The sequence below is a fragment of the Brachyhypopomus gauderio genome, chromosome 5, assembly GCF_052324685.1.
Source record: "Brachyhypopomus gauderio isolate BG-103 chromosome 5, BGAUD_0.2, whole genome shotgun sequence".
NCBI lineage: Eukaryota > Metazoa > Chordata > Actinopteri > Gymnotiformes > Hypopomidae > Brachyhypopomus > Brachyhypopomus gauderio.
This window is the reverse complement of record NC_135215.1, coordinates 28,181,414-28,204,053: the sequence shown is the minus strand read 5'-3', so window position 1 is coordinate 28,204,053 and position 22,640 is coordinate 28,181,414. Positions and strand designations below refer to the sequence as shown.

The window sequence follows — 22,640 nt, the reverse complement described above, 5'->3', positions numbered from 1 at the left end:
AGCGTCTGAAAATGATGACCGTGTCACTCTGATTTCTTATTTAACCATATGAAGAACTAGGTTAATAGATTCCAACTGTGGAAAAACTGTAATAGATTAATTTTACACGAAACTCGTGTAGCTCAATGCTTACTACCACTCGCTCAATGCAATCAACTCGTGAAATTCATGGTATGCTACAATAAAATAAAAACAAATAATTTTTTAATGCGTCCTTAGTCACTTTCAGGCTATGAGGATTAAGTAACGTCTACTGGGTCATAAGTGAGCACACTTGACGGCGTCTTCTCCGTCTCTCCATCACGCTGGCGGGTCACGTGAACGCCGCTGAAACTCTTCCTGTCGTCGTGACCCGAACGAGACGTGACGACGTCCGACATTTCCGTCCCGCCGCCGCGCGGAGCCGTGCGACCAGCCCGTGGTGTACTACTAGTCTGACAATTCTTCACTACCGGGGGAATTCCAGACGACAGAGGCGATGGAGCCCTGAAGTGAGCAGTAAGGTGCGGGGATCCGCCACGGCCCGGTTCTGTTGCGGTAATGTAACGTAACGTAAGCGAAGGTGCGGCGACTCGCCCTGATCGAGGCGTGATGGAAGTGTAGCGGCTGCCCGTGTAACGGACCGAGCCGCCGCCGACATCACACACACAGCTCAGCCACGTTAGTCACGTTCAACAGCCCCGCAGGACCCGGTTTGATCCGGTTTGGACTCGGTTACACAACGGCGCGCAGAGACGAGCACAGCCGCTCTTCTACCAGACGCTGGCGGGCACGCGGCCACTGCCACGCGACTGGAAATCAGAGCGCACGCGACGATGCTAACCAGTTAGCAGGCTTGGCTAGGCTAGAAATCTAAGTTGTCTCACTGCGGGTTTGTTAGGGTGAACAACTGCCGAGGACGTCCCTGTTCCTTTCGCCATACTCGTTTACTTGGTTTTAGAAGCAACCGTATTTTAGCACGTCAATGATCACTATTAACAGCGGTTGTCACCGTTTCTAAGTGTCGACCGTCGGTATGTGTAGCCGGTAGCTAACGGCGGAGAGACGTTATTTTGTGGTGGAATATGGACCGCCGATTGGGTCAAAACGTTCCATAGTGGAAGTGTTGCGTAAGTGTTGCGTCATGCCACACGGCCCCGTGACGCCGAGCGAGCTGGCTGGCGCTTTCGTTAACAGTTGTCACTGAATGAACGAGGGGCTGTAGTGTTCGTGCTGATGGAGTATTTTTTGTTGCCTCAGTTGTAAAGTTAGCTTTGACTTTAGTTAGAAGCTGGTTTCCCGGACGCCACTGAGTTTAGTATGTGTTTCTGTGTCTAAGTAAGGCTCTCTTGGTCCTCCTTTTCCTTCTTATTTGGTTTCATATGAACAGTAATTTAGATTGATTGTAATAAGCATCTGAAGATAGTTCAGTAAGAGATCTGAGTAAACTGGAAAACAAGTGTTGCTTGTCTAAACAATCTACTCATTCTAGTAGAAAATAACATTTGATGCACTTAATTCATTGTCTTACTGCATTATCTAGTCCAGTAAGCTGCAACCTCTCTGTGTCTTTGGCAGATGTGTGAGCCCTGCGTTCGTGTAGCAGACTGGACTGATCCTGTAGTGGAAACAAGCTAACCCACACATGGCCTGCAAGTCTGCTTTACCGACCATCATGGACGAGCAGGCCCTCATGGGACTGAACCCCAACGCTGATGCCTGCTACCGCCAAAGAGTAAGAGACACACCCACACTCACCTGAGCAATGATCGTCCAGCTAGAAACCCTGGGTAACTCTTCTGACTTTCCCCAACACGGAGTTGTTTCTCTTTTAGTTTAAGCTCTACTGAGCCGGGTCCTTTCATTGACTGACACACATTCATCAACAGGTTAGCCTCACCAAATACATGCGAATTCCCTGTACATTCTTTTAAGTCTTGTTTTTTTTTATACATTGGCATCTTGCTCAGCGTTCCACCAAGTTAAAAAAGCCAAATGTTTTTACATTTAAAATAGTATTTATTTGTTTTTAAAAAAAGATGATGGCCCACTCATCATCTATGTATGATGGATATATGTAAAAATTATGACCATCGATTGTTAAAATACCGTATCATGCCTTAATTAAAAGGGAAATGTTCAGATTATTGGTTCTGATTCAGATTTAAAAACCGGTTTTATGTGTCAGCTCAGCCACTTGTTTTTCCTGGAGTCCTTGAAACGCAGTAGTGCAGGGTAATGCTTGTGTTTGCATTAAACTGGCAATAGAGTAGGACTAGTAGGATCACAGATAATTGTGTGCAGGAATCAGATGTGTGTGCTTTCCAATTTTCTTTGCTTGGTCGTGGCTTTGTTTTCAGATCAATAATGGCCCCCTTCTAAAAGCGCATGCTTTACCTATATAATGAATGTGAAAGAGATGTTTACCTCCTTCCAGTGTGTGTTGACATGTGCCTGCCACACTCCGTCTAGTACTCCCTATAGCGGTGCACTCTGGGATCTTCTCTGGCACAAGGAAAAGGTTCCTTACCTTACCAGCTTTATCCTTTGGTCACTTCTAATATTACTACACCATGACTACAAAACAACTTTGGCCATAGCAATAAATAATTTTAGTAATTGTGTAATCGATCAGTCGTCCATCAATTCAAGTGATCAGCTAAAAACTACTTTTGCTTTATTAAAGAGCAGTAGTAAATATACAAAAAGAATATAAAATAAACAATTGGTTTCTATTTTAGAAAAAAAAATTGCTTACCGTTTCTGTAAAAACTAAACTTAATGGAGTGTTAAGTGGTATATTGCATACTGGGTTTCATAAACATTTTCTGAAAATAAACAAATTAATAATTAACAAATTAATTAATTAACAAGTGGAATATCCACTTGTGAATAGAACTGAACCAATTTAATGGAGTAGTGATACATTATTCTTGATACAAATGACGCACAAAATGCTTCCGTTTACACATATAAACCAGGTATAACTGAGTCATTTGTCATTTGCTACTTTCCCCAAACCTTTACAGTGGGTCTCGTGTGTGTGTGTGTGTGTGTGTGTGTGTCAAGCTAACAGTAGCTTTTATCTGTTTTCTTACTCAATTCATTAATTAGTTCAAAATACAATAGCATGCAGAATAACTTTCTCCAGTCAGTTTTCTATAATGCCTACTGCATAGAGGCAAAAATGAAAACATTTGGTGACTCTGCCATTAAACATGATGAGACATCGCTCTGGTGTAATTCAACAATCTCAGTTAGCCAGCTAGTTAGATACTTTGCCAGCAAACTTTGGTCATAGCAGCGGCATAACCACCCGAGTGATGCACTAGTACCCTGCTGTGTGAACCTCTACACAGCGACAATCCATGCATGATGGTACGGACTGTGCAGGTTTTGGCCAGGCTCGATGTTTGACTTTTAAGTAAACATGCTTAATTATTGTCTTCACTAGACCCCGCTCAAAGACACTGGATTCTGGGAGCTTATTCAAAACCTCAGTCACTTGCTAATTATAAAAAAAAAAATACAAAAACATATTTCGCACAAGGCACGATGGGGTGTAGGATTATCATGGGTGTCGTTACATAGATGCAAAAAAGGCTTAGATTCAGAGAATTTGTATCTGTGATTTGTAGTAATCTAGTTTTTGAGGAATTATTTAGTCTGTAACTTGTGTTTAATAGCATTAATTAATGCCATATCTGTCTCTGCGTCTGTCTCTTCCTCAGGCGTTGGCATATTTTGAGCAACTAAAGGAATCTCAGGATGGCTGGGAGGTGTGCGCTGAGGCCTTGGCTAAAGGGATTTACGGGTGAGTTCTTCAACTTTAAGTTGATCGCTGCTGCTTAATGTTTATTATTTGTTATTGGTGAGTGTGTTGGAAAGAGGGTGTGGTCAGTGACTGTGGTCAGTGACTCGGGCAGTGCAACTGGAGGAATTGTCTCCGAGTGAGAGGTGTGGTGTATGATCAATGTCTGTTCAGAGAGGTTTTTCACTCACTGAACTGTCACAGCTTTTCACTTGTATCATCTTAAAGTCCTGATTTGCAGGAGCTGTTTATCAGCTATATTTTGACAATATTTATTAATCACTGATCTTCTTGTCTGTTTGTTGCTGGTTAGGGTTAGGGAATGTTAGGGTTAATGCACTATATTGCCAAAAGTATTCGCTCACCCATCCAAATTATCGGAATTGGGAGTTCGTCACTTCCATGGCCACAGGTGTATAAAATTAAGCACCTAGGCATGCAGACTGTAAAACATTGTAAAATAATGAGTTACTCTCAGGAGCTCAGTGAATTCCAGCGTGGAACTGTGATTGGACGCCACCTGTGCAGCAAATCCACATGTGAAATTCCCTTGCTCCTAAATATTCCACAGTCAACTGTCAGCTGTATTATAGGACAATGGAAGTGTTGGAGAACTCAGCCACAAAGTGGTAGGCCCTGTAAACTGACGGAGCGGGGTCAGCGGATGCTGAAGCACATGGTGCGAAGATGTTGCCAACTTTCTGCAGAGTCAATCTCTACAGACATCCAAACTTCATTTGGCCTTCAGATTAGCTCAAGAACAGTGTGCAGAGAGCTTCACTGATTGGGTTTCTATGGTCGAGCAGCTGCATCCGAGCCATACATCAAGTGCAATGCAAAGTGTCAGATGCATTGATGTAAACATGCCACTACTGGACTCTACTGCAGTGGAGGTGCGTTTTCTGGAGTGACGAATCATGCTTCTCCATCTGTCAGTCTGATGGACGAGTTTGGGTTTGGCGGTTGACAGGAGAATGGTACTTGTCTGACTGCATTGTGCCAAGTGTAAAGTTTGGTGGAGGGGGGATTATGGTGTGGGGTTGTTTTTCAGGAGCTGGGCTTGGCCCCTTAGTTCCAGTGAAAGGAACACTGAATGTTTCAGCATACAGTGACCTTTTGAACAATTTCTTGCTTCCATCTTTGTGGGAACAGTTTAGAGCTGGCCCCTTCCTCTTCCAACATGACCAGTGCACAAAGCAAGGTCCATAAAGACATGGATGGCAGAGGCTGGTGTGGATGAACTTGACTGGCTTGCACAGAGCCCTGAACTCAACCCAATAGAACACCTTTGGGATGAATTGGAGCAGAGACTGAGAACCAGGCATTCTTGTCCAACATCAGTATGTAACCTCACAAATGCGCTCCTGGAAGAATGGTCAAAATCCCCATAAACACACTCCTAAAACTTGTAGACAGCCATTTCAGAAGGATTGAAACTGTTCTAGCTGCAAAGGGTGGACCAACTTCATATTGAACCCAATGCATTGGGAATGAGATGTCACTTAAGCTCATATGTGAGTCAAAGAAGGTGAGCGAATACTTTTTGGCAATATAGTGTATGTCAGAATGCAGGACTAGGGGACTAGGTGTGAACATGCAAAACAGGGCTGGGTGAGAGGAATGAGGAGTGGAGTGGGACTGGATCTTTGGCATTACACTTGCTTTGCTGCAATAAGCATTGGTTGTTGGGAGGGGGGGGTTCATTCGAACTAAAACAATTAGGCAAAATCTCTTTCAAAAAGACTTTCACAACAGATCAGGTCTGGTATACAAAAACTACACAGCGTACGTTTGTCTTCTTTTGATGGCCCTCTCATGTGAAGGCGGCTGCCCCTTTAGCAGCCGTGCAGCTGCGGGGGAGGAGCTGTTTTTGGCACAGTGTGGTGTGTTTGAAGTCTAGAAGAATGAAATGCTTGGGGAAAGTGGCAAGCAACTTCAACTACATTATCAGCTAAACAATCTTGAGGAGAAAAGATTGCTCAGAGGGTGTGCAGATAGAGCATTAGAGATTAGTAATTAGAGATTACATTTATTTGTAAGCAAATGTATAATAAGATGAAATATTACGTTTAAACACAGGTATAACACCATGCAGTTTCCTCTGTGTCACGCTTTAAATGTTGAGAGAGAACCGGACACTTGTCTGCCTGCCTAACCAGTGCCAAAAGCAGAATTGCGAGTGCATTATTGTTACTACAGTGTCTTTACCCTATGGTCCTACTGAGTGTAGCTTATATAAGGCAGAGGTGGGGACTCGAGTCACATGACTTGGACTCGAGTCAGACTCGAGTCATTAATATTAAGACTTTTGACTTGACTTGAAAAAATATTCAGAGACTTAGACTTGACTTGGACTTTTACACCAATAACTTGGGACTTGAATTGGACTTGAACCTGTTTACTTGCAAAGACTTGATTTTTTTTACCCCAAATCTAAATTTTAAAACGCATATTAATATTTGTAAAGTGCGCCCCATTAATTTCATTTCCGTCCTTCTGACGCAGACCAGTCCTCTGCTTTTCCACACTCTGTACGTGTGTGTGTGCATGAGCTGCAGCACAACCAATCAAATGGGGGGTTGGCGAACGTAAATTTTTACCGGGCGGGGTGTAAAATGGACACAAATTAAGTATTATATCGCGATCGATCGATCGCCAGTGGTTGGTGCCAGAGCGAACTAGTAACTCATTGAATCATAGATGTGGATCAGAGGTAAATAAACTAGAATTTTTCCGGCGTGAGAAATCGGATGTGTGGCGTGAGAGCGTGTGAAGACGGTCAAATGCGTGTGTCTCACGCTCAATGCGTGAGAGTTGGCAACCCTGGGTTCTGTATCTGAACTCGGGGAAGAGAGCCTCTCTCTGTCACCATCATAATATCCAGTTCTATCTCAGCAGTCAATACAAAAAAAATATACCTGCAACATTGGTAAAAAAAAAAAAAAAAAAGACTCGAAAGGACTTGAAATTCCAAGTTTCAGACTTGGGACTTGACTTGACTATTGCCTGTCTTGACTCGAGACTTGACTTGACTTGAGTGTCTTTGCTTGAGACTTGACTCGGGACTTGAGGTATAAAGACTTGGACTTACTTGAGACTTGCAAAACACTGACTTGGTCCCACCTCTGATATAAGGACATGACATCAAAAAAATCTTCATCTGTGTGTAGAAGTACATGTCATTAAATTTGACACTGGGAGCAATTATTGTTTTAAGAGGGGAAACGTATCCATTTTTTGCAGGTGCTAGGACGACTAAACATTTTAACAGGAGATGCAAGTAGGGAAAATTGGTACTGAATTATTGGGTTTTTTTTGTACTCAGTACTACTCAGTGTACTGGTATTGAGAAAGTCAGGTTCAAACTCCTGCTTAATGTACCTCTGGTGATCTTCACTTTGATTGTTTTTTCCCCTCCTTTAGTGATGACCATGTCAAGTTTTTCTGCTTTCAAGTTTTAGAGCATCAGATCAAGTTTAGGTAAGTGCTAAAGGAGAGATTCTCCTATCTGGTTGTTTAAGGTACTTTGAAACACCTAATTATGATGGAGAGTTAAAGATATGTGGGGTACAAGTTCTATTGTTAGCCAAAAGGTTGTTGTCATGGGGCCGTTTACAAACCTGTAACAGTTTGGGCAGTTAGCAACTCCTCTTGGTGTGTGTGTGTGTGTGTGTGTGTGTGTCAGGCATGGGAGCCTAGCTGCAGCCCAACAGCAGCTGATCCGAGATACCCTGATGAAATGGCTCCAGTTGCAGGTGAGTTTCTCCCTCTCCTCCAACTCTATACCCCTCAGTTCTCACCTCTGTCCTACAGGTGTGGTGGAGTGTTTTTGGAGCAGCAGCTGTTGCTGTTGCCAAGTTGTTTGACCTGTTATGTTTGTGGATAGCTGATGAGTACGCAGTCCGAGAAGCCCTTCATCAAGAACAAGGCGGCCCAGGTGCTAGCCCTCACCTTCATCAGGGAGTACCTCACAATCTGGCCCAAGTTCTTCTTTGACCTCCTGTCAGTGGTGGGCCTGAACCCCCATGGCCTGGACATCTACCTACGTACACTCATGGCCATCGACGCTGAGGTGGTGGACAGGGACATTCTGCATTCTCCTGAGGTATGGTGGAGCCTCCTATTGTATATGTTGCATGCCCCAATGCTATTTATGGTTAACAAGCATATGCATTCATCTACTGATGTATCTTGTGCTGCTGTAATTTAGGTAAATGAAGTGAAAAGGAATGTTTTTTTTTCTTCAGATATTGCACTCCAGGATCAAATACAACTTTAGTTGAATGAATAAATCCCTCCCCCAACATCACAAACACTGCTGTCAACCGTGACCTTTCACTGACCTCTATGGTCCTCTCCCCTTACCCAGGAGACCCGCCGGAACACGTTGATCAAAGACCACATGCGGGACAGCTGCATCCCAGCTCTGGTGGAGTCCTGGTACCAGATCCTGCAGACATACCAGCGCAGCCACAGCGAGCTCACCTGTCAGTGCCTGGAGGTGGTGGGAGCCTACGTGTCCTGGATCGACCTCAACCTCATCGCCAACGACAGGTCAGGATGCAGGGCCGGAGTGAGTAGGGTGGGGTGCATTGCAGACGAATTGGGGCAGAAGACTGCTCCTGTAACAGTGGGGCTTTTTGAACTTTTTGTCCCTTTTCAGCCTGGTTGCTTCCATTGTGAGTACTTAAATGACAACTAACACCACAAATACCACTTGTCCTTGTACTTTACACTGTTTATTTGCACTTCTCTGTGTTAGTTTTTCATTCCTGTTGTTTCAAGTTTTGAGTCCGTTTTAATTTGCAATTCTAGGCATTGTCATTGATTTCAGTAGTTTAATAGTTGCTAATTGCCCTAAATATAAATTATCCAGGAGTTCCTCTGCTACCCTTTCTAGAATAATATCAGCAGCAGTCTTTGTTTTCATTCCAGTTGCAATCATGCATTTATATGCATGAAGGATTCAATCTGAAGGGTATTGTTTTAAAGGCTCTGAAGTAATCAGTTGGTTAATCGGTCACTTCTATATTTAAAACATAGCTAATAATTGCTGTTGTATTTTGGAGATATATAGAAGTATATCAAAGTAAAACTTCCGATCTACATAATTGAAATACAATTTACAATATCTTGCAAGACAATATCCCCTCCATCAACATGTGAAGATATCATGGTAAAAATATCCCAGTTTAATGCTAATAATGATGAAATTCTAACTGATGCAGTTAGTTACCTCAAATCAGCCATTTGCAGTCTATATACTTTCCCATCCAGCTTTTTAAAGAATATTGCACTCAGTGGCGGTAGACATACTTCAGATCATAAACACCTCATTCATGTTGGACATTTAAATACATTAAAAACTCCACTTGTGAAACCTCAACCTTACAGATCCATTAAAAATCTTTTTCATTGGAAAATCAACCTCAGACAACTCTTTCTGTCCTTAATGAGCTGAGTAAGACTAATTTCAACCTGTTCATACTGAGTTTAATACACACTGGAAAATAAAAGTAGTACTACTCAGTGCTGCCTTTGGTGCCATTGAGCATAAAATTCACATATATGTTGAGGAAAATAAGTATTTGAACACCCTGTGACGTTGCAAGTTCTCCCACTTAGAAATCATGGAGAGGTCTGAAATTTTCATGCTAGGTGCATGTCCACTGTGAGACATAATCTTTTTAAAAAATCCGGAAATCACAATGTATGTTTTTTTAAATCATTTATTTGTGTGTTACTGCTACAAATACGTATTTGAACACCTTCCAATCAGCAAAAATTCTGGCCCTCAAAGACCTGTTAGTCTACTTCTAAAAAGTCCACCTCCACTCTAAATTAGAAGCACCTATTTGATGTCGTTAGCTGCATAATACTTGTCCACCCCACACAATCAGTAAGACTCCAACTATTAACATGGCTAAGACCAAAGAGCTTGTCCAAAGGCACCAGAGACAAAATTGTAAACCTCCACAAGGCTGGAAAAGGCTACGGGGCAAATAGGATTTTTTTTAGATTATGTCTCACAGTGAACATGCACCCAATATGAAAATATCAGACCCCTCCATCATTTCTAAGTGGGAGAACTTGCAAAGTCGCAGGGTGTTCAAATACTTATTTTCCTCACTGTATATGCTTGTGTAGTGGATTTGACTCAGTCCTAAAATGGTTCAGTTCATACCTGCAAGAAAGGAATTCTTTATCGAAACAAAAAATAATGTTTCTGAAAGAGTGCCAGTGACCTGTGGTGTCCCTCAGGGTTCAATTCTTGGACTGCTCTTATTTAATTTATACATGATTCCACTTGGCCAAATCATACAAATCTTCGGGCTATTTTCCACAGCTATGCGGAGGACGTTCAGATTTACTTGGCCCTCTCCCCAAACAACTGATTCCCACAACTCACACTCCACGTCCCGTGAGCACATCACAAACTGTATGGTCCAAAATGTCCTGCGGTTGAATAGTGATAAAACGGGTATTATTTAATTTGGGAACATGGATGGGACGGAAAGACTAAGTGCCTCTCTGGGTTTCAGAGGAAGCCCATGACCTTGAAATACTAATACACTCTGATTCCAGTTTTAGCATTCATGTCAAACCACTTGATAAATCAGCATTTTATGACCCTAAGAACATCAACAAAATTTGACTAAATCAGACCTATAGGGGAGTCGTTACAGGTGATTGATTACTGTAATTTTCTCCATGTGGGACCAAAGAAGGCAAACAGCTACAACTGATTTAAAAATGCAGTTTTCAGAGTTTCTGCCTAGGTGCAAAAGAAGAGAACACATTACTCCCACACTTGAATCCTTACACCGTTGGCTTTAATGCACTATGACGGGTCTATGAAATGCTCAGTGGTATGGGACATATGCAATATGACCTAAGCAGATTGTCCTGACCAAGACGAAGACTAAACATGGAACACAAAAATGTATAGCATTTTGCTAGTATGCTGACTTTAGATGGAACAAATTGATAGACTTTTAGAGAAACTCTAACATAATCTTGAATCTGAATTTAGTGCTTTGATAAAATCAGGCTTTCAGCTCAGTTTAAGCACTGTTCTTTTAGTTCTATTGCACTTTTACCTGAAATGTTGCTTCAGTTTACTTCAGTTGAAATCTTTTGTGCTAATCAAGATTTTAATTTCCATTTCCTTACATCCTTTTGAATTAGGTTCAGTTGCATTATATTTTTGTATTTGTAAAGCACTTTGAATGACCACAGTGTATGAAAGGTGTTATATAAATAATCCTGCCTTGCCCTGCCTTTTTTGTGGACGAATGTGTAACAGAGGAGGATAACTGATCTGTAGGTGGGGTTTTAAATAAAAGCAAGTCATGTGCTATTCTTGGAAAAAGTGGTATTCTAGTACTTAATCCGGTATTTTGAGTTGCAACAGACCTCTGTTTGCATTACAGACGAAGCAGCTGACTGCAGACACTCCTCTTGGTCAATGACTGAATGATGCCTAATTAGTACCTCTTAAAACAAGTATTTATTAATTGGATTAAGTGGACACAATAGGGGAAAAAGCTTGGTGTTTTCAATATATTGGGTTAGTATTAGTGCACAAGGTCTTTAACTGTGTTTCTCCAGTGTTTATTTTACTTGACCAGCGATGGTCATGGAAACGTGGTTACCATATGATGATGGTTCAGCTTCGAAATTGAGTGTGTGGTGCGTGTGTGTTTGCAGGTTTGTGAATCTGCTGTTGAGCCATATGTCCGTGGAGGAGCTGAGGGAAGAAGCCTGTGACTGTCTGTTTGAGATCATAAATAAGGGCATGGACCCCGTGGACAAAACCAAACTGGTGGAGTCTCTCTCCCGAGTTCTGCAATCAGCTGGGTTCTTTAATGTGGAGCAGGTGGGCTCCGTCTTTTCCCCACATACACACACACCATGATCATACACTATATTGCCAAAAGTATTTGCTCACCTTCCTTGACTCACATAAGCTTAAGTGACGTTCTATTCCTAATTCATGAAGTTCAGTATGATGTTGGTCCACCCTTTGCAGCTAGAACAGCTTCAACTCTTCTTGGAAGGCTGTCCACAAGGTTTAGGAGTGTGTTTATGGGCATTTCTGACTATTCTTCCAGCAGTGCATTTTTGTGAGGTTACATACTGATGTTGGATGAGAAGTCCTGGCTCTCAGTCTCTGCTCTAATTCATCCCAAAGGTGTTTTATCAGGTTGAGGTCAGGAAGTTCATCCACACCATACTCGTCCATTCATGTCTTTATGATCCTTGCTTTGTGCAATGGTGCACAGTCATGTTGGAAGAGGAAGGGGCCAGCTCCAAACTGTTCCCACAAAGTTGGGAGCATGGAATTGTCCAAAATGTCTGAAGGCATTCAGAGTTCCTTTCACTGGAACTAAGGGGCCAAGCCCAGCTCCTGAAAAACAACCCCACACCATAATCCCCCCTCAACAGAACTTTACACTTGGCACAATGCAGTCAGACAAGTACCATTCTCCTGGCAACCGCCAAACCCAGACTCATCCATCAGATTGCCAGATGGAGAAACACGATTAGTCACTCCAGAGAACGCACCTCCACTGCTCTAGAGTCCAGTGGCAGTGTGCTTTACACCACTGCATCCGACGCTGGGCATTGCACTTGATGTATGACTTGGATGCTTGACCATGGAGACCCATTCCATGAAGCTCTCTGCGCACTGTTCTTGAGCGAATCTGAAGGCCACATGAAGTTTGGATGTCTACTGAGATTGACTCTGCAGAAAGTTGGCAACCTTTTCGCACTATGCTCTTCAGTATCCGCTGACCCCGCTCCCCTGGTGGCATACTATCACAGTTCCACGCTGGAATTCACTAAGCTCCTGACAGCGACTCATTATTTCACAAATGTTTGTAAAAGCAGCCTGCATGCCTAGGTGCTTAATTTTATACACCTGCAGCCATGGAAGTGATTAGAACACCTGATTCCAATCATTTGGATGGATGAGCGAATACTTTTGGCAGTATAGTGTGTATATATGTAATATGAATGTGAATATAATACGAATGAAAACTGTGTGTCAGGAGGAGGACGTGGACTTCTTGGCGAAGTTTTCACGTCTGGTGAATGGGATGGGCCAGGCTCTGGTGCTAAGCTGGACCAAACTCACCAAGTCTGGAGATGTGAAGGTTGCTGCAGAGACACTCCAGGCACTGGAGGCCAAGGTGCCCCTGATGCTGCAGCTGCTCATTCACGAGGACGATGACATTTCAGCCAACATAGTGGCCTTCTGCTATGACTACCTACACGTCCTCAAACAGGTACACACACACACACATTGGCCTTCTGCTATGACTACCTACACGTCCTCAAACAGGTACACACACACACACATTGGCCTTCTGCTATGACTACCTACACGTCCTCAAACAGGTACACACACACACACACATTGGCCTTCTGCTATGACTACCTACACGTCCTCAAACAGGTACACACACACACACACATTGGCCTTCTGCTATGACTACCTACACGTCCTCAAACAGGTACACACACACACATTGGCCTTCTGCTATGACTACCTGCACGTCCTCAAACAGGTACACACACACACATTGGCTTTCTGCTATGACTACCTACACGTCCTCAAACAGGTACACACACACACATTGGCCTTCTGCTATGACTACCTACACATCCTCAAACAGGTACACACACACACATGGTGGCCTTTTTCTACGACTATCTACACGTCCTTTAAACAGGTACACACACACGGTGGCCTTCTGCTATGACTATCTACTAGGGATGCAAATGATTAATCGACTTTCGATTAATTGTCGATTAAGACGTTACTCGATCAAAATGTATTAATCACGATTAATCGTTAGAGAGCGCTCCTGTAGTAACTTGAACAGAGTGTAAGAACGAGAGGTGAACACGTGTCGCGAAAGATCAGAGTGGAAAACAAAATGAAGCGGGCGAAAAGACGTGCGGTGTGGGACCATTTTGAAGCGGTTTCGGGAAACGAGGCAGAAACTGCGTAATCCAGAAAATCCCGAGGAGAGAAACTTTATTTTCCACGCAACTCAAACAACAGCACTGTTCTCTCCCCCTCCCCTGGCGCGCGCAGGCGCCGCTCCCCCAGTGTCACTTAAAGGGCCAAGTGCCTGTCTGTTAGGGAATTCGCTGCGAGGAGTAGTAGTCGCTACAATTTCAACATTGTTAATTTAGGCTAAGAAGTCAAATGTTCTCTGTGTAATGCGGTATTGAAGTACAACAGTTCCACTAGCTCACTCAATTATCATTTGAACACCGTGCATGCAGCTGTCCTGCATATCACCAGTGCACCTGGTCAACCTAAAATCACAGCTACACTGGGAAGGCGAGCGTTTTCGAAGCTCACTATGAAAAATGAAGAGTGAGCTAAAACAAAGCTAGCTACCACTACTGCTGTAGCCCTTACACAGGGCCGGCGCCATGGGGGGGCGAATGGGGGCGTTGCCCCCTCAGTCGAGGTGTCCCGCCCCCTCAATGTAAAAAATAAGACCCATTTATTTTACAACAATCGCTACATGGTGCCCCCTCGGCCGCTCGACAATCGTTACACGCACCCCCCCCCCCCCCCTCCCCCCGCTCAACAACTTACGTTCGCCCCCCCGAAATTTTCTGACGCCCCCTCACTGTATATGTTCTGGCGCCGGCCCTGCCCTTACAACAGATTGTTGGACGACTCTAACAACATAAAGTTACATTACCGTGACGTGCCACTACACTGACGAGAACTGGCAGCTAAAATCTGCAGTGCTGATTACGACGAACATGTCGGACAGACACACCGCTGACAATTTAGCTGACAAGCTCAATGATGTTGTGGAGACTTGGGGACTCTTCGGTCGCGTTACAGCGTGTGTTCACGACAACGCTAGAAACATTGTCCAAGCATAGGCTCAATAATATTCAGTTTGGCTCTCTATTTAATTTCTTCTTTAAATTTTTTTTTTTACATTTTTAAAAATGTCTAATGTTTCAAATGCAAGAACGGAGCCAGTCCTTAATTTATTCCTTTTTTAAATGAAAGAATGTATTTTGTTATACCATAAAAAAATCCTAATGCATAATTACTTGAGCAATATATCATATAATACAATATAATTATCATAATATAATATATACTTTTTGACCCAAGTGTTTTAACTACACTGCTCAAAAAAATAAAGGGAACACTTAAACAACACAATGTAACTCCAAGTCATCCACACTTCGTGTTCAGATAGGAAACAACACTGATTGTGAATCAATTTCAACTGCTCTTGTGCAAATGGAACAGACAACGGGTAGAAATTAGAGATTTTCAACTGATTTCAAAGATTTTTATTAATTGAGATCTAGGATGTGTTATTTTAGTGTTCCCTTAATTTTTTTGAGCAGTATATTTAGCTAATATTTTAAAAGCCCTATTGAAACACTGAAATTCAAGTGGAAAACGCTGCTTATCGATTAATCGAAAGTCGATCGATAAGATCAATCAACTAACGATTAATTAATTAATCGATAATTTGCATCCCTACTATCTACACGTCCTCAAACAGGTACACACACATGGTGGCCTTTTTCTACGACTATCTACACGTCCTTTAAACCGGTACACACACACATGGTGGCCTTCTGCTATGACTATGTACACATTCTCAAGCCGGTTCACACACACACACAGTGGCCTGATGCTATGACTACTTGCACGTCCTCTAACAGGTGTGTATACACGCACAGTGTTTTGACCACCTACATGTTTTGACATCCTACACATGCTCAGCTAGGTACACTATTCACTTCTCACACATTCTCATAAAAGTACTCATCAACATTTACACACACATTGCTCAAGCAAACCTTAATCTTCATAAGCGGGGTGGGGTTCGGGTCAGGGTTCAAATACTCAGTAATGAGGGATTAACAAAACACACATGCATTGCAGTCAGTAATAATAATAATAATAATACATTGGATTTATAACGCACTTTCCATTTATAGTAAATCCTAAAGTGCTTACAGTGTAAAACATTAATTAAAGATAGTAATCAAAGAAAAGAAAAAAATAATAATACTAATAAAATATAATACTTTATTGACCATATGTCCTCCTAAAAAGATATGTCTTTAGTCCCTTTTTAAAAGAATCAGTTGTCTGTGGCTTCCTCAGATGGTCAGGCAGGGCATTCCAAAGGCGTGGAGCTGCAGAACAGAAGGCACGGTCACCCATGGTACAAAGTTTTGTTCTGGTTGGAAGAAGACGGTGGAGATGCACAGAACGAAGGGCTCGTAAATGTGTCTGTGGTACTAGCAGTTCTTTTAAAGAAGAAGGAGCCTGTATTGCATAGTAGTTATACAATGTTCAGTCTTCATATAAGCATCTCTGCTAGTGTGTTTAATCAGTTAATAGCTGCTATGGGGAGAAACAGGTTTGACCAATCAGGACACATTTCCCAGCAGTGACAATATAATCTGAAGCATCTTTATGCACAGATAAACAAGGGGAGATTACCAATTCGGCACAACACCAGTTGAAGGCCAAATCTGTTGCACGTGAAATGCTACAGACACCGTTGGGAAACTGATTGGCTCAGTTAAATGTGTTCAGTTCAGTAGATATATGTATATAAGTATACTTTTAGCCCGGTGCGCTCTATAGTCAAGAAAATACGGTAATAACGATCTAACTAAATAAGTTCGCTTCGCCCCCGCCTCCACGTTTGTGTGACAACAAATTCCGGTTCTTTCTCGTAATCCAAGAGCAGTTGGCTCACGAGGAACCGGCTCTTTTTGCCCCCAGATGCAACATAGTTTTACCACTTTTTTTTTTATGTTATGTTATTCTATAGCATTATAAAGTTCGTTTACAGAAACACTCAAACTCACACACTGTGTGTGTGTGTGTGTGTGTGTGTGTGTGTGTGTGTGTGTGTGTGTGTGTTAATACACAGCTCCCTCTGCTCACTGATCAGCAGAAGAATAATGCTGAGGTAAGACCAAATCCGTGCCTGTGCTGTCTGTCTCTCTATCTTTCCTGTGCCCTCTTTCTCTGTCTCTATCTCCTTCTCTCCTGCACCTTCTCTCTCTCTATCCTGAACCGTCTCTCTCGGCGTACCTGTAATCCTCTCTCCATGGTGGCCTGATCTTTCTCTATCTGCTCTGTTTGCTTTTGAACAGGCCATCATGGTGGCTGTTATGAAGAAGCTGACATATGATGATGAATACAACTTTGAAAATGAGGTAATGCTATTAATGTCATGAGCAAACCTAACACACAAGGTCAAGACTTCTCTTCATGATTTTATGTTTAATTAACCCCTCTCTCTCTCTCAGGGTGAGGATGAGGCTATGTTTGTGGAATACCGAAAGCAGTTGAAGATGTTGCTGGACCGCTTGGCTCAGGTGTCCCCAGAGCTAGTGCTGGAGTCTGTGAGCAGAGTCTTCACCAGCACCATGCAGTAAGGGCTTGCCACACACACACACACACACACCTCAAAACAATCACCACAGTGCGTGCCCTTCTCTGGCTTGTTCTCCAAAGAAGAACAGTGGTTGTATTTTGAGCACTGTGCTGTAGCTGTAACTGTGTCCTCGTGTGTGTGTGTGTGTGTGTGTGTGTGTGTGTGTGTGTGTAGGGGCTGGCAAACGGCGCGGTTCATGGAGGTAGAAGTGGCCATCAGGTTGTTCTACATGCTGGGGGAGGCTCTGCCTGCTTCTCATGGCGCTCATTTCACGGGCGACAGCACCAAAGCCAGCGCGCTCCAGGACATGATGAGGACGGTAGGAGTGCCCACGACCAACACCCCCACCCACCCACCCCAGTATAGCTAGAGACATGCAGTGGTTGTGCAGAGGTGCGCCGCTTTAATATGTGCACGTGCGTGTGTGTTTATAGCTGATATCCAGCAGGGTGAGTGAGTACCAGCACACCTCAGTCACGCTGGAGTTCTTTGAGACTGTCGTTCGCTATGACAAGTTCTTCATTGTGGAGCCACAGCACATTCCGAGTGTCCTGGTGAGTGTTTGGGGCCCCAGGGCCCTAGGGATCCTGCCAGCACTGCCCACGCACTGGTCATCTCAAAAACAAACAAAAGGTTGATGTGTGTGTGTGTGTGTGTGTCCCCTGCTCAGATGGCGTTCCTAGACCATCGCGGTCTGAGACACAGCAGTCCGAAGGTGCGAAGCAGAGTGTCCTACCTTTTCTCCAGGTTCATCAAAACGCTACAGTGAGTCAGTCTCACACACACACGGTGGCCGTCTGGAGACACTTGAGTCAGTGCTGGTGGAGTGAGTTTCACTTGGGGAAGAGCTGTGATGAATTTTAAGAGCTGCTAATTTGTATTTTGATGTTGCTTTTCTCTTTTTAAATAGTAAACACATGAACTCCTATATAGAAGACATCTTGAGCCGAATACAGGACTTGCTGGAACTGACTGCACCTGTAAGAGAGAGACACACACACACGCACAAACATGCGTGCACGCATACACACACACACACAACCTCATCCTCTGGCCTGCTCCTTCTCTCTTCTAGGAGAATGGCTTCCAGGCTCTGCTCAGCAGTGACGACCAGCTGTTCATGTTCGAGACTGCCGGCGTGCTCATTGTGAACGGCGAGAGTCCGGCGGACAGGAAACAGGCGCTCATGCGCAGCTTGCTGACGCCTCTCCTGGAGGCCTTCCGCCTGCTACTCGCCAAGCTGACACAAGAGGGCGACGAGGAGAGGCAGACGGCCCTCGCCGACTGCCTCAGTCACGCCGTGGGCTTCGCCAGGTATGCGAGGAGAGAGATGATGCGTACGCTGCCTGATCGCCACACAAAAAATTCTACACATGTCTGAATAATCATAGTCAGTAACATGACTGGAATCATTTTTATTGATTGGACATAGGGATTGAAACTAAAGCAATGACTGGCATTAATCGGCTTTCAAGAACATTTCTATTTACACTGGCTGACATTTTGTTTGTATATAGTCCTGGTCACCGTTTCAGCACACCATAAATACTTGGAGAAAGTGCAGTCTTTACTGGTGCATCAGTTTCTCTGAAAATCCAGGAATTTCGACTCCAAATGCAAAACCTTGGAATCCGAAGTCCTTTTGCTAGCTGGCTGAATTACAGGCCTGATTTACACTCTGAACTCCTCTGAACAGTATTCCCAATCTCATAATTCAGTGACAAAAGTCCACACTGAGATTCATCATCCCCATGTCAAGCTTGGACTCACCAGTGTCCTCGGGGGGAGCGGTCAGCACCCCATCTCTCTGCTATACGACCCCCCTGAACCCCTTTAATTTTCTAATGCCCCAAATGTTGTATTGTGTTCCCGTCTGTCCCCAGTCGCACGAGCAAGGCCTTCAGTAACAAGCAGACGGTGAAGCTGTGCGGCTGCTCCGAGGTCTACCTGGACTGCCTGCAGACCTTCCTGCCCGCACTGAGCTGCCCCGTCCAGCGGGGGGCGCTGCGCAGCGCTGTGCGCTCCTTCCTCCACCGCATGATCATCTGCCTGGAGGAGGAGGTGCTGCCCTTCATCCCGGCCGCGTCCGAGCACATGCTGAAGGAATGCGAGCCCAAAGACCTGCAGGAGTTCATCCCCCTCATCAGCCAGATCACGGCTAAGTTTAAGGTGGCTTTCACTGTCCAAAATACAAATATTACGGAGTGGTCCGGTTGGTTTTTGTTTGTTTGTTTGTTTTTTAAGGCTTTTAAAGTAAAACATTTTTTTTAATGTAAACTGAATGTTTGAGTGTTTTGATGATATATTGTCATTTGTAAGTATGTTCCTGGCAGAGTGGGGATGGGAGTAGTGGGAACATGTTTGAGTTCAAGGGCACGACGGCAGCGCTGCCCTCCAGATCAGCAGTGGCCTGCTCTAACGCCTGCGGCCATCTCTCTGCACATCTCTCTGCAGAGCCAGGTGTCTCCATTCCTGCAGCAGATCTTCATGCCGCTGGTGCTGGCCATCTTCGAGGTGCTGTCGCAGCCAGCAGAGGACAATGACCAGACGGCCGCCCTCGAGAAGCAGATGCTGAGGAGGAGCTACTTCAGCTTCATCCAGACCATCGCCAGCAGCGGCATGAACGAGGTCATGGCCAACCAGGGTGAGACCCTCAGGCACCCACACACTCGTGCAGTAAGGCTAGGGCGGGATCTCACTTTGTTTCTCTGAAGTTGAATCATGTCTCTTATCTTTTTTTTTTTTTTTAACTCCCATTTTTTTGGGTGGGGTGGGTTGTGTCTTTTGTGGATATCAGGTGCTGACAATATTGAGCGTGTGCTGTTCACCATCATCCAGGGAGCGGTGGACTTCCCTGACCCTATTGCCCAGAAGACCTGTTTCATCATCCTCTCTAAACTTGTGGAGCTCTGGGGTATGGTGGTGTTGAGTTAAAGCTTTGAAAGATCGTAACCCTGTCAACTTATTATTTCTGCTGTGTTTACCCTCTCAAATGTATTCACTCAGGGGGTAAAGACGGTTTAGTTGGATTTCCAGATTTCATCTACAAACACATTGTCCCAGCATGTTTCCTGGCTCCTCTCAAACCGACCTTTGACCTCTCAGATGCTCAGACTGTCCTGGTAAGTCCCATTAGGTCTTAAGCTGTCAGGTGAGACTTGTGTGTACAAAAGCAATCGGTGTGTAACCTATATCACAAACTCTTCATTTACAGACCTTGTCAGAGTGTACACTGACCCTGAAAATGATTCATCTCCGGAGGGTGAGTCTTGGGCCTGTGGGATTTAACTTTCACCTCAAAGCACCGTCAGGCCAGTAGTGTTGAGTGCTCAAATTAAATAAATGCCTTCTGATTGGACTTTGCTGTTTTGCCATAATTAGACAAAGATGCCTTTTAGTGTTCCTCAAGCTTAAAAACACTTAATTTATTTGTTTCACTGTTAATGCAGTGTTAATGTGAATGTCAATGGGTATCAATGTGTAACTTAGTACATCCTCAGTTAGAATTACTTACTTTACTACATTCCTAATACTCAAGCATGTAGGGCCCTTAACAAAATTAAGTCATAATGTCATGGCCATGAAAAAATAACACGGTGCTCAGGCAGGGTGCACAGGTACCAGCTCATATGCAGCCAATTTGTTTGTTTGTTTTTGTACATTGGTCCATTAAGGGAGATTAGTCTCGGGCCCTCACTTTTCAAGGGGCACTGGCAGAACTGGTATGGTTATTGCAATCCCCATTATACTAGCACCTTCCAAATGTAAACTGACTTGCTCACCGTGTTTGTCTTCCCAGGGGCTGGAGTTTATTCAGTTCCTACAACAGGAGTACCTGCCTTCTCTGCAGGTGTCACCTGAGATCACACAGGTACCTCATCACAGTTGTTCACAACCCCAAAATTCCCTGTCCTTTTCCAAGTGCTATTGTGTATACTAATGAAAGGATGCTGTTTGTGGTCTGTAACACATGGTGTTTAAATCTACCATGTTTTACCTGCACTCTGGTCTCAGACGTGTCTGTTCTCTTTAGGAACTCTGTCAAGTGCTTCAGCAACCTGACACAAAGGTTTTAAAAAACTACATGAAGGTGTGTCGCCTCAATGAAACACAGTGCTCGCTGAATCTTCACACTCAAATGATTGTCGTTGTTCTCGTTGCTCATGGTGTCTCTGCTTGTCTTTGTCTTTCAGGCATTCTTTCAAAGAGCTAAACTGTAAATAACTGGACTCTAGTCTCCGGGGACAGCAGACAGCGCCACTTACAGTACAGGATAAAGGCAGAGCTTAGAGGCTGCTTTTTGCACTTGAAGAGAGAAGCTTAAAAACACCCACCCTAAGGGGTCTAGGGGAACGGTGCCCAAACAGGACTGTTGTGAGCGTGAGCTAACAGTCAGCTGTGACCACGGCCCTCCTGTGACCCAGGCCCAATCAGTGTTGTGCTCTCCATGTGGGTTTGACCTCCTGCTTTAGGGAACAACATTCATCAATGGCCAATTTGACATGGTGGGAAGCTCGTGGTCAGCTGTGGTAGGTCTTTCTATTGGAGAGAATATCTTTCCTAAGTTGCCCCTACCTACCAAAACAAGGGGAAAAGTGACGCTTAAAAATATGAAATGATCTGAGTAATATTTTATATTTGTGACCGCATTTTTGGTTTATTAATCCATAGGGAATAAAAAAGAAATCTGTAGAGCATTTAAAAATGTGGTGATATTTTTGTTTGAATTTTTGAAACGAGGTTTCTCTAAAGACTTGGAGATGAAGGGCTGGTTGAAGAATTTTATTTAATGTTTTTTTTTTAATGACATGGGATGGAACCATTGTAGTTTTTATTTTGGAGTGATTAGAAGTAATATGAAAGTGTTCTTGATCCTGAATTTCTGGGTCTAACGCTTTGCTTCCTCCTACCACACAGTTATGTGACCAGGACCCACTTGCCTCTCTGATTTGTAAAATAAACCTTTCTCCTTTTGTTCATGGGATGTTAAATGAGTTATAGACCATTTTGCTGTACAGTAGTACCTCACAAGCCAGTCTTAGTTAGTCATCATCCCTTAACCAGGAAACACTATAAACAGCTGACCTCACAGCCACGGTCATGCCATCTGATATTTGCATACTATCCATTAATTCAAGGCCCTCATTCCTGTGAGCCATCCATAATCACAGACATGCGGCATCCACACCGCTCTGTGTGCTGACCCAGCCAGCATCCACTTCACTGTAGGTGTTGACCCACCCAGCCTGTGTACCCTACACTCTGGGTCCTGACCCAGCTGGTGTCCCGCTCTGGGTGCTGACCCAGCTGGTGCAGCTGTGTGATTTTCAGTGTTTGTCACAAAGGCAATTTAGTGTTTAGAGGAATAGTTTGAAAGTTCT

General features: G+C 43.8%; 1 protein-coding gene across 3 annotated transcripts; it reads left to right on the top strand.

Annotated features, from left to right (window-relative positions):
- Positions 1 to 312: 312 nt before the first annotated feature.
- xpot (exportin, tRNA (nuclear export receptor for tRNAs)) lies at positions 313 to 21,956 on the top strand. Of its 3 annotated transcripts, none has more exons than XM_077006879.1 (25): positions 313 to 491; positions 1,558 to 1,714; positions 3,711 to 3,793; positions 7,214 to 7,270; positions 7,476 to 7,545; positions 7,677 to 7,895; positions 8,160 to 8,344; positions 11,501 to 11,669; positions 12,847 to 13,083; positions 16,750 to 16,788; positions 16,976 to 17,038; positions 17,132 to 17,256; positions 17,434 to 17,578; positions 17,694 to 17,813; positions 17,930 to 18,024; positions 18,170 to 18,239; positions 18,335 to 18,573; positions 19,143 to 19,428; positions 19,714 to 19,903; positions 20,057 to 20,173; positions 20,266 to 20,381; positions 20,474 to 20,521; positions 21,059 to 21,130; positions 21,293 to 21,349; positions 21,453 to 21,956. In XM_077006879.1, the coding sequence occupies exons 2-25, from the start codon at positions 1,625 to 1,627 to the stop codon at positions 21,477 to 21,479; spliced, it is 2,919 nt and encodes a 972-aa protein (XP_076862994.1). In that variant the 5' UTR covers positions 313 to 491; positions 1,558 to 1,624; the 3' UTR covers positions 21,480 to 21,956. The 3 variants fall into 3 exon arrangements, with proteins under 3 accessions (XP_076862994.1, XP_076862993.1, XP_076862995.1); XM_077006878.1 differs by having other exon boundaries at positions 313 to 503; XM_077006880.1 differs by lacking the exon at positions 313 to 491 and adding an exon at positions 785 to 1,317.
- Positions 21,957 to 22,640: the final 684 nt, after the last annotated feature.

Bases quoted from the DNA above. Each gene is read 5' to 3' on its own strand.
- xpot (XM_077006879.1), top strand. From the start codon at position 1,625: ATGGCCTGCAAGTCTGCTTTACCGACCATCATGGACGAGCAGGCCCTC. The intron at 19,429-19,713 runs GTGGCTTTCACT...ATCTCTCTGCAG, and splicing joins AGATCACGGCTAAGTTTAAG to AGCCAGGTGTCTCCATTCCT. The intron at 20,382-20,473 runs GTAAGTCCCATT...CTTCATTTACAG, and splicing joins CAGATGCTCAGACTGTCCTG to ACCTTGTCAGAGTGTACACT.